Consider the following 18,201-nt stretch of genomic DNA (forward strand, 5'->3'; position numbering starts at 1 on the left):
TTTTCAAGATTTAAATCCAATTTTTATTCTATCTCATAATGATTATTTTATTTATTTGAAATCCTAAAAAAAATTCATATTTACTAAAAAAAATATCCTGACATCTGTTTATTGATGTGTCATTGTAAATTTAGGAGAAACACGGGAATGTAAGAGTTGGTGAATGGTAGGTAATTACTGGAGTAATTAGCAATGAAAAAAGGTTAAAACGAATTCGGTAAACATGTGTTTGAATATTTTCAAGAAAACTCTTAAATTTGCAACTTTTTTTTTAAAGGTTTAATCTTTTCTCTAATTCTAGTTTTGTCTCATATTTTTTATTCAACTTTTTAGTTTATTTTTTTACCTTGTATCATTGGTTTCTAAGTTTCTTAAAGTAAAACTAGTAAGAAAAACTTAAGTTCATATATATATATATATATATATATATATATATATATATATATATACATATATATAAAGTAAAGATTGCCCATAAACCTGCTAAAATTGTGGAATAAAAAAATCTTAGAGATTTTAAAAAGAAAATAAAATTAAGACATAATCAAGAAAAAACTTAATATATAGGAGTTAGCCCTTTAAAAAAATTCTAAATCTTATTTCCGGTGCCTGTAACCAAGAACTCTGTATGACAGTCGTTAACTCGTTATTGTTACTACCGACGCGGTAACTGCGTAAGTTAGCATAACCCACCACATATAATTCTTCTGGTTTTAGATCCAATCGGAAAATCTTCCACTGAACCTCCATAGCTTCACACTCTCAAGCTCTTCCACACTCACTTCACCAGCTGCACTCACAAACACCAAGAACAAACACTAAATCTATCCATACATCATTCAATTGAATCAATCCTCAGGTTTTTATATACAAATTCAATGTCATCAACATCATCACTTCATCAAAGATCACTTCACAAACCCTACAATTTGTTATTCCAAAAATCATCAACGGATGGTCACTCAAAACCCTACTCCTTGTCAATGCTCTTTAATCGGACCACGCTTTTGCTCCTCCTCACCCTCCTCATAATCCTTGGCGTGTTCTCCCCATGGATCGGTGACCGTTCGACGTTTTTTTCGTATTCAGGCAATTCTAGGGTTTCTTTGGAAGCGAAATGGCGAGGATATACGCTACCGGAAGCGGTGGCGTATGTGGCGAAGAATGGGAGTACGGTGATTGTTTGTGCGGTGAGTCAGCCGTACTTGCCGTTTTTGAATAATTGGTTGATTAGTATTGTGAGGCAAAAGCATCATGAGAAAGTGCTTGTTATTGCGGAGGATTATGCGACGTTGTATACTGTTAATGGGAGGTGGCCTGGTCATGCTGTGTTGATACCTCCTGCACCTGATGCTCAAGTTGCTCATAAGTTTGGCTCTCAGGTATGATTTGATATTTGTTCTGAACTAAAATGAATGCTTGCAAGATGCAAGATGATGATCTGTGTTTAGCGTAATGAATAGTGTTTTGGCTTTAGTTATGGCCTATAATTGGGGTCTGGAGATGTCAAAATCATCTGATTCACCATTGCTTAGTCAATTCAATTACAAGCCAAAGATGCCTAGCTAATTGCAGTCCTGTATGATTTGTGATTCTGTTGGCAGTTCACTTTGCATGCTGGTTGAATCATATTCGTTTGGCGTTACCTCCATGTATCAATCCAGAACGTACATTCTTATGATTAATGGGTTTTGGTTCCATTTGCAGGGATTCTTCAACTTCACTTCCAGAAGGCCACGGCATTTGCTGCAAATCCTAGAGCTTGGATATAGCGTGATGTACAATGATGTTGATATGGTCTGGTTAGCAGATCCATTTCTTTACCTCAAAGGAAAACATGATGTGTACTTTATGGATGACATGGCTGCTGTAAGTTTATCGTCTAGATATTTAAGTTGTTTCATTGAGATATTACTTTATTTTTATTTCTGAAAACCTTGGTCTCATTTTGTTTTGTAATCTTGACCAGGTCAAACCGCTGGATCACCCTAATGTCCTCCCACCTCCTGGGAAAAAAGGGCGTACTTATATTTGCAGTTGTATGATTTATATGCACCCAACACCAGGGGCAAAACTGGTCTTGAAAAAGTGGATTGAAGAGCTTCAAAGTCAACCATGGTCAAAAGCAAAGAAAGCTAATGACCAGCCTGCTTTCAACTGGGCATTGAACAAAACAGCAGGCCAGGTGTCTTTCTCATACCTTTAACCTTATTACTAGTATTATTTATGGCTGCTTACTTTGAAACATCAACCCATTATATTATGGTTTAAAAATTAAAAGAAGGTACCGTTGTTATAACTAGGTAGATTTCTTTCAAAGTACAATGCCCTGATAACAAAGAATTTCAAAGTATTATTATTATTATTTTTTTTTTTGGAAAGTAGAATATGCTAAAATAAGAAAAATTGAAAGCAGGTGGACCTATACCTGCTCCCTCAGGCAGCATTTCCGACAGGTGGACTATATTTTAAGAATCAGACATGGGTGGAAGAGACCAAGGGAAAACATGTTATAATTCATAACAATTACATTCTTGGTTTTGAAAAGAAAATAAAGCGCTTTCATGACTATGGTCTTTGGTTGGTTGATGATCATGCCTCCGAATCGCCACTTGGCAGATTACAATAGGCTGCAACCATCTATGACTCACTATATCTCTCCTCAAATCTCACATGGAAACCAACTCTTTATGTACTATTATTCTTTTGTAGAAATCTTGTAAGTTTTTAACTGCATAACCTAATTTTTTTTTTTTTGAATGTTCATGGTAAAACTACAAAAATGTTCTTATCGTTACAAAGTTTTACAAAATTCTCCCTCCCTATCCTTCTCATTAGTTAGTTATGGGTGGACGAGATCTCTCACCAGACTCATGGAGTGATACCATGGTGTATGCATCACACAAATAAACATTTTATTAATGTGATTTTATCTACAATTTGCTTCAATAATCATAATTTGAAAAACACACAGGATGACTATCTTATTTTTACAACTTCCAACAGAAAAAGATTTGAAGATTACAGCCAAATCACAATCACTTATTAAACACCCCCAAGAACAACACCAAAATTAAACCAACCAAGTCGAGTATTATTTTCATATTCACAGAAAAAAGAGACTTGTAATCTATCAATATCATTCAACAACTTTCGTATATGCACAGCCCACCAAACCATCTAAATTCCTAAAACAACATAACCGCGTTTATTGTATTTGATGTACTTTATATATATATATATATATATATATATATATATATATATATATATATATATATATATATATATATATATATATATATATATATATTCTACCTTGCTGCTTTCATTTATTAGCTATTAAACATCAGTTTCTACACCCTATAAAATTGTGTTTGGTCTAGCAAAAAACAGTAAGTTTAGCACTTTCGTGGGAATAATGTTTGCAACGTTGTGGGCATCACCAACAATAACCTCATATTTTGACTTTAGTTTCTGTCCATAAGTTTTTCTATCACGTCCCTATTAAAACGGCTTCAGAACATTGATAAGTAGTCAGATATTTGTATTTTAATAAGTTATATGAAAAATCAAACATTGTGTATTGTTTGAGCAAAGGGAGTAATAGCTATTAACAGCCAACAATCTATACTAAGCACAATTGGAGAAAAATATTGCTATTAAAACTTGCAAATTATTAATTATGCATCAAGACTTGTACTTCACTGGACATGTTAAAAATTCAATCTGAACCGGCAAACTGCACCCAATAACTTAGATATAAATCATATTTGCAGAAGAATATTGCTAATACAACTTCTACGTCAATGCATTAAAACTTGTACATCATCCATTATAGACTTGTACTTCGACTAGAAAGGCCTAGGAGGCTTCTCCAAAACAGCAGAAAAGAAAACCTCTCTATCATCGTCTTTATCAACCTTTGGTACAACCACCCACTTGTGCCTTTTGTACCTCAACATCTTAAAACCCTCCAAATAATCCTCTAAATCCTCCTTTAAGCAAAAAAAACTATCAATCCATAACAACCCTCCGGGCCTAAGGACTCTATCCCAGTCATATAGTACAAAATCTAATAGCACGAAATCGATCCACCCGTCCAGAAACCTGGTCGTGTGGATCAGATCCAATGTGTTATCAAAAAACGGGAGCCGTTGATTTATCGTCATGTAGATCGGTACAAGTCCACGAAGCGCAATCATTTCACTAAAAGGTGCCCCAAGGTTTATCGTAGCAGAGACAATCGTCACATTGTGGTCCCGCATTCTAGCGGCAAAAGTACCCGTTCCAACGCTAAAGTCGAGACCGATACGTATCTCGCCGGGCTTCAGGTCTAGAATTTCTGTGAGCAGGAAGTCTGGAGTTGAGTTGGTCGGACCCAGATAAACGGGTCCGACCCATCTCGGCCTTTCATGATGTGTCAGATTGAAACAATCTGCACATTTGAAGAAACCTTTGCCTGTCTTGCTGGCAGCAAGACATGCAAAACCTTTGCATCGGTAATGACTCCATCGTACGTTTTTATCATCCGGGAGTCTCCAAATGGACTCGGGGATTGGGTATGGTTCGGTGTAGAACCGTGGGGCTCGCGAGAAGCACCGTCTTCTAGGCAATGGGTCGCACCCGTGCACCATTAACCGTTGAGCCAACTTCCAATCATCGTTGCATATGTCACCCACATCATAATTCATATACTCTTCGAGCTCTTGTTTCATTGAGAAACATGCATGTCCTATGCTCGTGAATGTCCCGTTTGCACCCATGAAGTTTTGTTTTCCTAATCTGTTCGTTTTCATTCGAACATATTTCCGGATTTCTTCTGTCAGAAAGAAATCTTGCGAGACGTGAACCGGTTGAACCGAGTTCGACTGGTTCACGTCACGTTCAGGTAATCCAACAACCTCGTTTTCCACAAACTTTACAGACTCGATTAAACCCAAAATGTCTGCAAGAAATGAACCGTATCTTAATGCGTGCGAAGAATTCTTGTGTGAAACTTTAATATCGATAATTTCTTGCTCGATTTTCTTGATAACTGTCTCTAATATCTTGATTTCGGGATTATAGGTAACATGAGGATTAGAATCATACATGCATTTAGTATCCAAAAAAATAAAAGGGCTGAAAGAGTAAAATTTTGAAAATAAAACCACACAAATAAGTGAAAAAACACAAGATAAGAAAACAAACTTGGGAATTCCTCTCGATATGCTTAACTTCATTTTTGCTATGAAAAGTTGAGAGTTGCATCCTATAGAAAACTTGATAAAAATCTAAGCGTTGCTTGGATTTTGAGTTACGAATCTTTTGAATTTTTTAAATGATCTCAAATCTTGAACTTTTGGTTTGACTATTTAAAGTAATAGTTTATGAGCAAATTGGTTTCAGATTCAAGGTTCTAGTTTGACAGATGGATTAAGAAGAATTAACAATTGTTTATCACAGTGTAAGCAACCTTAAAGTCTTGTATAAACAAATGCATCCATGATTTCTGAGCCTATAATGTAGCTTCAAGTAATGCCAAATTCAAGATAATATAATGTAAAAAAAATTGCATATTATGATGCGTAAATAAAGGAACCCAATTAATTTCTCGCAATCAAGATCCGAAAACTAGAAAAGATGAAGGAGATGAAATTTGATCACATGATTTCGATGGTGTTTGAAAAAAATCACAGATTTTTTAAAGAAATGATCTTCGTGTGACCATGGAAAAAGTTGGTCAACCATCACGATTCATGAACAGGGAAAGGATCAAACATTTCAAAAATCATGGAATCGCAACAAAAATCACATGAAAGATGAAGAACTTCATGAACAATTTCACTTTTTCAATCTGTTCAATTAAGCCAGAATAAAAAAGTTTGAATCTTATAATTCGAATATGTTATTTGATCAAATAGAAGCTAGAAAATGAAGTAAGAAGAGAAATTCTGAAATCGCAAAATCTGAAACAAACTGAAATCTGAACCTCTTAAAATCATCTAAATTCACTAATCAAAACCCTAATTTCTAGAGAAAATGACAGGAGAATCATCAGTTCATCGTAATATTACTAAACAATCAGCGAACACTCGGAATAGAATGCGAGAGATCTGGTAACGCTTCCGTTAAATTACCTCCGGCGACGTCCGTCGGAATACTGTGAGAGAGGAACAACCTCCGCCAACGGAGTTGACAACGGCGTAGGAAGAGGAGAACTCCGGCAAACAGGGCAAGTAGCGTTAAGCTTCAACCAAGCATCAACACAAGTCAAATGAAAACAATGCTTACAATCAGGTAACATCCTCAACATCTCCCCCTCCCTATATTCACACAAACAGATTGCGCATAAAGAATCAATTCCCTTCGAGAACGGAAACTTAGGGTATGAGTTGATCACTGCTTGATCAAGTCCTACGACGGCGTTCTGCTCTTCATCGTCGTTGTCGTTGTTGTTTTCATCTACGAAGATTATACTCGGTAGAATTACGCCGTTATCGCTAGGGTTTTGGTTTTGGTGGCGATGCTGGTACTGGTACCTGTAACGGTGGCGGAAGCAGATGTATGAAGCGAGGAGGAGGGTGGCGAAGAGGACGAGAAACCCAAGTGCGATGGCGATGGCGTAACCGAGGCCGATGTTAGTTAGGTAGTAATGGGTAGGGCTAGTGATGGGGGGTGGAGGAGGAGATATGGTGGACATTGAAGTAATAGTGGTGGTGGGTGGTGGTGGTGGTGATGTCCATTTGGAGGGAGGAGACAGGGTGGACGTGGTGGTGGTGATGGATATTATCGGAAGTGGGTGGGTAGGTCGCTGAATTGCAGCATTAAATGCGAGTTATAGAGAGAAAGGTCATTAATGTCGACACAGAGGAATCAAAGCATGAAAATGGCGGATTGCCATTGAAGAACCTACCATAAACCACAACGCTCCCCCATCCAATTTTCTTTGTTTGTTTGTTTATGGGTTTATTAGGAAGGACACTTGGAGCCACAAAGTTATTTTTTCCTTTACGGATTTTTAGGATAAAAAACCAATTTTATTAATGTTTTTTTTAATATATATATATATATATATATATATATATATATATATATATATATAGTTAGGTTATTTTGTTTTCACTATCTATTGTGTGCATGTATGACTGATTCTGGACCAATTATTTTAGTTATTTTAAGAAAGTAATTAATGCATATTACATGTTGAATATATAATAAATATTAATTACATCTTCTCATCTGCGAAAGTACAAACACCTAAAGCAAAGCTGTGCTTTAGGTGCTTGTATTTTCGCAGATGAGAAGTTATTTTTTTTTTAATATTTTTGCTGTATATATAGGGGTAATTTCGCAGATGGAATATGTCCATCTGCGAAATACTCTCACTCTATCTGCGAAATGGTGGTTTTTTTGTATTATTATTTTTTTTTTAAGTTTGACTATGAAATGAATTGGTTTGACTACGAAATCATGTTGCTATATAAAAAGTTTTGTAGAAAAAATATCATTTTGGTTGTTATTTGTTTAGGAACTCTCTCTACAATTTGCTCAAAAAATGATTGAATATTTGGTTTGTCTTGTAACCGGTGGGAGATGGCAAGTTAATGGAACTAATCTGGAATACATATGTCCACAGGGAGGTATTTCTGAATTCGCTTTGATATTTTCTGAGTATATTAGTTATAGTGATTTTGTATCTTTGGTAAGAAGCAAAATTGGTTTGTTAGACAAATATAGAATTAGTCTTCGTTTCCACCATCCTGAATTAAATTATTATATAGCTATAGTTGAAGACATGGATGTTAGAATGTTGATAAACGTAATCAAATGTAGTGGAGGAAGGGTTGTGAAAGTGTTTGTGGTGGTTGATGAAGTTGAGGAGGTTAATGGGGGTGGTGAAATTGGAAACCAACTTGTTGGTAATTTATGCAGTTATAAAGGGAGCAACGACCCGATAGGTACTTTCAATACTCCTAGTGTACCTCAGTTTCACAGTTTTGCTGAAAATGTTAATGTTAGTTATTCACCTATTCACTATGTGGATCCCGAGAATTACAAGTCTGTTGGTGATGATGATGTTGGTACATATCTTAATCATGTGGGTGGTCGTTGTGATGATGTTGCCGAACAAGAAGTTAAACTTATGAATAGGCGTGTGGTAGATAAAACTAAAAAGAAAAAAAATTCAAGTCAAAAAAATGAAAAAAATCATGTTTACGGGCATTATGTTGATGTTGGTGATGTATGTTTAGATATAACCGAGCTACAAAGCAATTCCGATAGAGATGAGTTGGGTGATGAAGTTAAAGTTAAGTTTCCCGATAACCTTTTTCACGGTATGCCCCCTGTACCAGCATGGCCAGTTGATATTAATGAAGATATCCCAACACAGATGGTAGACATGAATCTTCAAAAGATTCAATGTGAGAGTCTATTTAAGAACAAAGAACTTTTAAAGCGGTGTATTGGTAAAAAAATGTCTTCGAGAAGGTTTCCAGACGAGGACAAGTAGATCCACCAAATCAAGTTATGAAGCTGTGTGTGTTTTGAAAAATTGTTCTTGGTTACTAAGAGCAAAAGCAATTAAAAATTCTGATGGACTTTTCCAAGTGAATAAATTTGTTGATGTACACACATGTTCTTCAACATTGTTGCAACCTAATCATCGACAAGCAAACAAATATGTTTTGGGTGAATATGTTGCTGATGTTTTGGCTGAAGACTATAGTAGAGTTTATCGGGGAAAAGAAATTGTTAATGATATGAATGCTTAATTGAATATCAATATCTCATACCATCAGGCATGGCGTGTGAAGCAATATGCATTGTTGTCGTTAAGGGGTACGAAAGAGGATTCTTTTACCAAACTTCCGGCGTATTGTCACAACTTGGCCAAACATAATCCGGGTACTGTCACACATATTAAAACAGATGTTGATGATCGCTTTGAGTTTTTGTACGTCGCACTCGGTTGCTCGGTTAGTATTATCATATCCTAATTTAATTTTTTAATATTTATTTTGGTGTATTTGAATAGATATACAATGTATTATAGGTACGAGCTTTTGTCAATTTTTGTAAGCCGACCCTAGTAGTAGATGGAGCTCACCTAAAGGGCGAGTTCAAAGGTACCATGCTACTTGCAGTTACTAAGGACGGACAAAACCAAATATTACCGGTTGCATATGGTATATGCAAAAATGAGTGTACCGATTCTTGGACATGGTTTTTTCAAAAACTACATGATTGCATAGGAAATATGCAGGAGCTTACAATTATATCTGATAGGTCTCCATCTATAGCAACATCCGTTGCCAACATTTTTCCTCACACTCATCATGGAATATGTGGTGTCCATTTGTATTTCAACATAGTATCTAGATTCGACAAGAGTAAGACGGTTAAAGGAATTTTTTGGGAGGCGTGTAGGGCGTACACAGTTGATGCTTTTGATGCTGCCATGGATGTTATGAAAAAGACAAAAGAACCAGTATGGGAGTACTTAAAAAGTATAAATCCAGAAACCTGGTCAAGGGCACATTTTAAAGGGAACCGATACAATCTTATGTCGTCCAACAGTGCGGAGTCTATAAATGCATTATCTAGACACGCACGTAAGGTGCCAATACTTATGTTGATTGATTTTTTTCGTGCTACAATGCAACAATGGTGGTTTCAAAGACGTAACTTTGCAGGTATTAAGTAAATTTGTAATATTAATGTTTTATTAGTTTTGATGTTATTGATCTTAACTTCTTCATTTTGGCTGTTTTTTTAGCCGAAGCAACAACAACACTTACCCCTTGGGCGGATGAAGTTGTAAAAGAAAACAAGAAAACTTTTACCAAATGGGATGTTCGCATGATCTCAAATACGAAATGCGAGGTCAAAAAGGGGGCACAAAATGTGATTGTTGATTTTCAACATATGACATGTACATGTAGGCATTGGCAACTTGATGGGATACCTTGTGGTCATGTCATAAGATGTTTAACAGTGAATAATTACCAAGACTGCTCGAGGTTTGCATTAAATGCTTACCTTACCGAAACACTGAGAAAAACATATGAGGAATCAATAAACCCTCTGCCGAAGCCATCCGAATGGAAGATCCCCGATGATTTGATGATTGTTAAGCCACCTATAATGGATAAACGTCAGCCAGGCAGGCCAAGAAACACAGACCGCATTCCATCCCAAGGCGAGGGTCCAATTATAAAAGAGTGTTCTACATGTGGTCAACTAGGACACACGAGAAATAATTGTACTGGAAGGGCGTCCGGTAGCAGAGCAGGTCACATAATTTCTACTGCAGAAATGGCATATAATATTGGTGGTTCAGCGGGTTGCTCACAAACCTATAACGCTGATTTTGATATAAAACAACCTTGAAATTAAGAGTAAGGACGAGTTGTTAGCTTATTATGTATTGTAATATTTTTATTAACTCTTACAAGACATTGCTATGCTTTCATATTTTAGTTAAGTTTGTTGATTATAACAATGAATGAAGCCTTTATATTATAAAATATAGTTTGCAGATTTATTTTAACAGTTACAACATGTTATTTAAAAAAAACAACAAACGATCATTTGGCAACCTAATATGTTTCATGATAATATTACAACAACTTTGTAACTAATTTTTAAACTCAGGGAACTGCAACGGGTACTTCTCTTTCTCCATTGTTATATAGTCATCTCTAATTCTCATTTTGTCTTCGAAACGATCCTTTTTTACCATAATGTGTATCAACTGCTCATCCTTCTCAGCAAGCCGTTTTTCAGTCATTTTGATTGCCTTCTTACTTTTTTTTATCCAATCTTTATGCTCTTTGATTTTGTTTTTATTGAGGTCAATCCATTCTTGAGCTTGTTTGCATTCCGAATCTATATCATTAGCAAGTTGAGTGAGAAGTCGGGATGACTCTTTGTCCTCTTCTTGTTGTGCTTCAGCCTTCTTTAGTTCTTCAAAATTTTCATGTGACATATATGGCCCGGCTGAAGAGGGTGTAAAAAAAGGGTCTACCGAATCACAGTAGTAACAATCTACTTCGTTGCATGAGCAAATTTCGAATTTGTGTGAGGAACTCATAATAAAGTCGATATTGTATTAAACTGGAGCAATAAGTGGTATTTATACATACTAGACAGTAATGAGAAGTCCAACTTTGAAATGACTAGACAGTAATGACAAGTCACTGTAGTAACCTGCACATCCCAGTGGGACCCTTAAGTGACAAGAGATAAATGACAGTTTGACATGACAAAACACTGCATAAAGCTGAAAATCGTAGTCCAAATATAACCATTTCGTAGTCAAAGTATTAATTCATAGTCTATTTATTTATATAAATAGATGTTTAAGATCTATAAACCAAACACCCAAATCACCTAAACGAAACGAATTCCCATTATTAGAAATGTCGTCGAATGCAGCAAGTTCTTCGAATGAAGTACCTGGTTCCAATTCTGAAAGGCCATGGACGACAAACGAGGTGTTAGTTCTAACACGATGCTGGCTAAGTGTTAAGGATGGTGAATCGTTACTTGCTACCCCGCATTGCCTAATTGGTGATGAATGGAGTCGCATCACATCTTTGTTTAACCATGAGATGGGAGAAGGACAAAAAAGAGAAAAATCAGATGTTGTTACTAAGTGGACGGATGTAAAGGAAGAAGTGACATGGTTCAATCGAGTATGTAGTTATGCGAAACGTAACAATGTTCGTTATCGTGACGAAGAAAAGTTCTTGGAAGTTGTTACAGAGTTTTACATCTGTGAGCATGACGGCAGAGACTTCGAATATGAGGAAGTTTGGAAGGTTGTTAGAGATAAACAGTATTTCAAGTATACCGCTCTAATTTGTGTTAAGAATAACCCATGGGCTTGTGTTTTACGTTAATGCTTTGTTCGTATTATGTCGTTGTTTTTCATGTAATTGTTGTGATGTTTTTAATGGTTCATGGAATCCTTGTTACTAATGCATTCTAATATATTGTGATAACTAATGCAATGGCCATTTATTAACTCAAGTTAATCATACGAGTTGCTCACATAATAAACTAAAATATATTTTAAACAAATGAAATACATACGAAATACATGAAAATAACCTAGTACTCACATAATAAACTAAAATAGATTTTAAACAAACGAAATACATACGAAATACATAAGAAATACATGAAAATAACCTAGTACATGAAAATAAACTAGTACTCAAATAATAAACTAAAATAGATTTTAAACAAACGGGATATATTTCAAAATATTCCAAGGGGCTTCAAACTGGAATTCCAACCCGTTACTTAATGACTTGTATTCCTCCTTAGCAACTTCCAAGATGACATCCTCAGTAGCATTTAAACGGGTGTCGTCAATTTTGATATAAAGATCGTTGAATAATAGAACTTCGGTTTTCATTTCATACCATCTTGCTAAGATGTCTAGTTCGTCATGATCGTTTCTTGTAGCCATTCGGTTTTCAGCATTGAAAATATTGGTTAAACGGCTCCAAAACATTGGATCGTTCAACTTGCTTGTCTCGTACACATGAATATAAGCATGTGTAAGAACCAAGAACTCTTCATTGCTCCATGATATAGAACTCATTTTGATTGAAACAAAGAGAGTAGAATCTAAAAAACAATATTTGAACAACTTTATTGGTTAATTTAATAAAGTATTGCATGTAACTTAAGGTCAATTTATAGTAGTTTCTACACAAAATCGTAGTCCAATCTTCTAATATGTCTGCAATTCATAGTCAAAATTAACTGACGAATGCAGTGTACTATACTTATAACACAACAGATCACTGTTCGAGTTGACAATTCATCCCCGATTGAATGACAACACAATACATTGCTGCTTGAGTTGACAAGTCATTGCACCAGGAAAGTAAGGAGTCGTTATAAATAGATTTCAATATCCGTTGTAATTGTATTGTATTACTTCCCTCCTTGCAATTATGGACTCAGCACATATATGGAGGAACGCAGAGGAGGTCGCTTTGGTTCAAGCTTGGATTACAACTGTAGAGGTGGATTTTCCACCGGGTCCCCCACAAGTTCGTGCTGGATCATTTTGGTCTCGTGTCTGTCATTTGTTTCACCATTTAATGAACCGCACTCAATATCGAAGAAGAAGAGATGTCAAAGCGAAGTTTCTGGATATGAAAATGAAGGTGAAACAATTTCAATGTATTTATAACGAGTTGGATAACGAACATGCAAATACGGATGAAGACATTCTACGGCAGGTGGCTTTGGAACTATACCGTTTTGAATATGATGGTAGCGAGTTTACCCACTTAGATGCATGGAATCTTTTAAAGAATGTCCCTTATTTTTAATATGCATGTTGGTTAAGTTAATTGTTTTTCGTTATTTAAGTTACTTGTTGTTGTATGTGTCTAGTCGTTACTATTTAATAAACGTCCATTTCTTTTAATGTATGTTGTTTCGTCAATAGCCAATATATAGAACGCAATAAAATATAAATGGGGTACATAAATAACTAATACATAATACGACATAAAATATAAATTGGGTACATGGATAACTAATACATAACACAACACTAAAATAAAAACGGGGTACATAAAAAACTAATACATAATACTACATAAAACATAAAGGTGCTACATGAATAACTACTGCATTGAGGGAGGTAACAGGACCACCGTTTCATTTGGTATTTCCCAATGCACATGTGATGGTATAGTATTCACCAACTCAGATCCATATGCAAGTCGATACACATAATTAGTGAACTTGTAATCAACCATTCTCTGAATGGACTCAGATGTACGGGTTCTTAGACATGCTATAGCGTGGCCACATGGTATACCGCTTTTTGCCATTTACCACAACTACATACCCTTCGTTCAACTTGTACGTTGCTGGTGGCAAAAGTGTCATCGACTTCAAATGTATCCCCATACAAACGTCTTGCATTACAATTATAAGACTTGTTGAGACTTTTTTGAACCTTACTCTCAACGTAAGGGGTCAACCCACCAGACAACCTCCCTGTAAAATTTGATATTTTAATAAAAATAGTAGCACAATACAAAAAACTAAATATAACAATCTCCCTTACCAGCCAGTTCGGCCCATTCAGCATACTTTGATTGTATCGACGTGGTGGTTAACTCAATTATCGTTGTTATAGGAAACTCACGTGAGGATATAATTTGCAAAATTTCAGGGACGTCAATCGATTTAACATTGTAACGTATTTTTGGGAAAAATGCTCTTGTCCATTTTGAAATCGGTATATCGTCAAGCCAGTAAATTGGACTCATAAGCAAGGTGCAGAAAGGTGGTTTCCTACATGTACTTTACAACCTTTCCAAACACAAGTAAAAATCATCAACGCTATACGCATTGCATGACTTCCAAAACAACGATTCGACTTCCGTATTGTTATGTCCGACAGACTCACATATCTTTCGAGCTATATCTTTAGGACAATATCCATGATAGGAATCGGGGTAGGCACTCTGAACACCAAAGTCTATGTTATCACACAGGTTGCTTATGAAACCAACCTCTATGTCCTCACCTAAACAATCTCTTAACCTCATCATGAACCATCTCCATGATTCTTCACACTGTAAGGTTCCCAAACCAATTGCTAAGAGTAGTGGTTCATGATTTCCATCTAAAGTCACTGCGAAGTACATTGTTGTCAGAAAGCTCCCAAGAATGGGTAAATAACCCACATATATCAGCGGTATCATGCACCTAAGGAAGATACGAATCTACATAAAAACGAACACATATTAGTGATAAGTAAAAACTAATCGAGATACATTACCATGAAATATTATATAACTCAATAAAAGAAGTATGTTATACCACGCAACCTAAAGCCACAAAACAGAATTGAAAGCGGTTGGTATCGGTTTTCTTAATGGCTGTGAAGGTATTAGGATTTGTTCTTTGAAGGTTATGCAAGAAAATTGGTAGTTGAGAAAAGGTTCTTTCGCTGTAACTAATCATTTTCAATACCGATGATAGTGCTCTACAATCATCACAAAAATGCAATATGAAACAAATGCAATTATAAATAGAAAATATTGTATCTCTACTGATCAAAATTCATAGTTTAACCTTTTAAATTCATAGTTCAACTTTTTGAATTCATAGTCAAACCAGTTCATTTCATAGTCAAATTTCACTGACCGACATGACAATACTACAGAATGTACTTGTCTACATTTCATAGTTCAACTTTTTGAATTCATAGTCAAACCAGTTCATTTCATAGTCAAATTTCACTGACCGACATGACAATACTACAGAATGTACTTGTCTACATTTCATAGTTCAACTTTTTGAATTCATAGTCAAACCAGTTCATTTCATAGTCAAATTTCACTGACCGACATGACAATACTACAGAATGTACTTGTCTGCATTTCATAGTTCAACTTTTTGAATTCATAGTCAAACCAGTTCATTTCATAGTCAAATTTCACTGACCGACATGACAATACTACAGAATGTACTTGTCTGCATTTCATACTTCAACTTTTTGAATTCATAGTCAAACCAGTTCATTTCATAGTCAAAAAGAATTGTCTATAATATGATTTCTTCTATAAATGGGTGTCACTCATTATGAAAAATTTAACTGAGAAAGTAACTCCGATTTAAAAGAAAAAGAAGGCTAATGGCATACTGCAATTGCGGAGGAGAACGTATCGTTAGGATTTCGGGTACAGCTAAAAACCCAGAAAGATTGTTTTACGCTTGCCCATATTTGGTATCATGTGTTAACGTCATTCAAATTTAAACCCTCGTGTTTACATCACAAAAATTTATTTTCTTACTGTGAATATTAAATTTAACAGGGACCAAAATGCGGGTTTATCAGTTGGGTTGATGAAGAGAAGGACCAATCTTCTATGGTAATAGCTAAAGTAGCTAACTCTAATAAGCTCTTTTAATCAGAAAATAAGAAGTTAAAGATAGCGTTGGTTTGTAGTTGGGTATTGTTCTTGGCAGTTCTTGTTTACAAGTTGTAAGCTTTTCAATATTGTTTTTATGGTTTTGAAGTTGTTAGGTCAATAAATTGTTGTATTTGTAACATTAAAACAAATGTTGTAGTCGTTCTTATGTTGTATGTATTGATAAGTAATTAGTAGGTCATTAATTTGTTGTAATTGTCGTAACGTTATATTTTTTTCCATCCGTTGAGTAAACTGTAAAAATAAACTAATAATGAAATCCAACATTAATTTATATATACATTTATATAATCCAACTACATAGGACCAAGACTAGACCCCCAAATAATTTTTGCCATCCGTAGACGGAACTCTAAAGCTGCGTTCTTTGGGTCAATAAGAACACGTATTGGTTGACCTGAAACCAATTGCTCCATAAACATACAAACAAAAACACCGCAATCTCCCAAATGACTACTTTGTTGGGGAACATTTTCTTCATAAATGAATTGCATATTCAATGGAATCCTTGGGATGTTCCTCCGGGCCCAATACTTAATCTTGTCCAAATAATTTGCCACCCGACGTTCAAATTTGGAAAAGATTCCTTCAGATTTGAATTTTTCATAAGCCCCTCTACCAAGACTGTCATAAATATGCACTTCCATTGACGCTAATCGTAGCTCCCCAAATAGCCAATGATTAGGGGATGAATGAATCGGCAATAAGACCTGTATAAGGATCAGAAAATAAAATTATGTTTATTTACATCACAATACAAAAACATAACAAAAAAACGATATTATTTTCAATATAAACTATTAAGTTTACCGTATCAACATTCCACCAAGTAACCATGAAGTTGGGGTACGTAGCAATACCAGCCATAAACGCCCTCCAGTCCTGTCCTTCTTCCAAAGCATGAGAAACAAAAAAATTTGGAGGCATTATTGTATGTCGGTCGCTCTCAAACCGTCTCTCCATCAATAGTCGGTACCAAATGGTTATATGCTGCACACATGATAGTTTTCTTATTGACTAAAAAACAATTAACTTTTAAAATAATTAATTAACAATTAATTTACCGCTGACTCCAACCATCCGTCGTGTGTATGCCCAAACAATGAGCTCCAAAAATCTCTATCTAACACGAAATTAAACAAACGATGCTGGACATCATATGAATGCAATACATAATTTTGGATGACAACCTCAACGCCTGCTACGTAAGGTTGCAGGCGCAACATGGAGAAGTCATGAGCAACACCAAAAACTGGAGGAGGAACGGGGCTTGTTGATTTGATATCAACCTTCTTTTTTGTTCTTCTTTTTTGCTTCGGTGTCGTGTGCAACTAAAAACAATATTCAAATGTTTAAATCTATATCTTTCAGATAATTCACATAAACATAAAATCATCAGTTTATAAATAAAACGAATACCTCGGTGTAAGGAGGGCACAAATATTGTGATGGTTTTCGACTCCTCGTTTATCGGGTGTAACTTCTTTGTCATCATCATCATCAAAATAATCTACAATTCCCGTTATTATTAGTTCGTCTTCGTCCGGCACATCATCATCAAATTTGTTCCCCGCATTGTCATTCCTCTCCTCCCACTCCTACATTAAAAATAATACTTTATACTTAATAACGAAATACACATAATTTAATAAGCAATAATATCTAAATAAACAAAATATTTATATTAATGTAACTATAAGAACCTCTTTAACTTCACTATAATCATTTACATCAAACACATCATCATCAAATTTGTTCCCTGCATACTCATTGCTCTCCTCCAACACCTACATTAAAAATATAACTTTTTACTTAATAACGAAAGACACTTTATTAAAAAGTAATTATTAAAATCGTAAAGGTAACATCTATAACAACCTTGTCGTCTTGAATATCACCAAAAACATTTTCAGTTGTATTGTTTTTATTCATCACTTCATCTTGCACAACCTATATTTTCAAATATAAAATATGAACACAGGTATTCATATATGTTAATAAAATTTAATAAATAATGTAGCGTGTAACTAACCTGTTCATCATAATTTCTTTGTAACACTGTCGGATCATCAAAAATAATGTCGTTCCAAAATTGTTCATTATTCACTTCTTCAACAAAAACATCTGTAGGTTGTCGGTTCATAAACACATGCTGCTCCAGTGCATGTTGCCGTTTCAACACCTCGTCTAGCTTGTGTTTCCCACTGCCCCGACTTCTACCATTAGAGCAACT

General features: G+C 35.3%; 2 protein-coding genes and 1 pseudogene across 2 annotated transcripts; 1 reads left to right on the plus strand and 2 right to left on the minus strand.

Moving 5' to 3' along the window:
* Positions 1-597: 597 nt before the first annotated feature.
* LOC145062629 (UDP-D-xylose:L-fucose alpha-1,3-D-xylosyltransferase MGP4-like) lies at positions 598-2,791 on the plus strand. The gene is made up of 4 exons (XM_079010207.1): positions 598-1,382; positions 1,708-1,869; positions 1,970-2,185; positions 2,417-2,791. Exons 1-4 carry the CDS (start codon positions 879-881, stop codon positions 2,627-2,629), a joined length of 1,095 nt encoding a protein of 364 aa, XP_078866333.1. The 5' UTR covers positions 598-878; the 3' UTR covers positions 2,630-2,791.
* An 852-nt stretch (positions 2,792-3,643) lies between these two features.
* On the minus strand, positions 3,644-5,736 carry LOC145061916 (S-adenosyl-L-methionine-dependent methyltransferases superfamily protein). The gene has a single exon (XM_079009509.1). It carries the CDS (start codon positions 5,223-5,225, stop codon positions 3,855-3,857), a length of 1,371 nt encoding a protein of 456 aa, XP_078865635.1. The 5' UTR covers positions 5,226-5,736; the 3' UTR covers positions 3,644-3,854.
* A 122-nt stretch (positions 5,737-5,858) lies between these two features.
* On the minus strand, positions 5,859-6,962 carry LOC145061917 (RING-H2 finger protein ATL67 pseudogene; annotated as a pseudogene).
* Positions 6,963-18,201: the final 11,239 nt, after the last annotated feature.

Source organism: Lactuca serriola, chromosome 7 (assembly GCF_051521515.1).
Source record: "Lactuca serriola cultivar US96UC23 chromosome 7, Lser_US96UC23_V15, whole genome shotgun sequence".
NCBI lineage: Eukaryota > Viridiplantae > Streptophyta > Magnoliopsida > Asterales > Asteraceae > Lactuca > Lactuca serriola.

Excerpts from the sequence above, each read along its gene's own strand:
- LOC145062629 (XM_079010207.1), top strand. The coding sequence starts at position 879 with ATGTCATCAACATCATCACTTCATCAAAGATCACTTCACAAACCCTAC. Across the intron at positions 1,870-1,969 it reads TTATGGATGACATGGCTGCT|GTCAAACCGCTGGATCACCC; the intron begins GTAAGTTTATCG and ends AATCTTGACCAG. Across the intron at positions 2,186-2,416 it reads TGAACAAAACAGCAGGCCAG|GTGGACCTATACCTGCTCCC; the intron begins GTGTCTTTCTCA and ends AATTGAAAGCAG.
- LOC145061916 (XM_079009509.1), bottom strand. The coding sequence starts at position 5,225 with ATGAAGTTAAGCATATCGAGAGGAATTCCCAAGTTTGTTTTCTTATCT.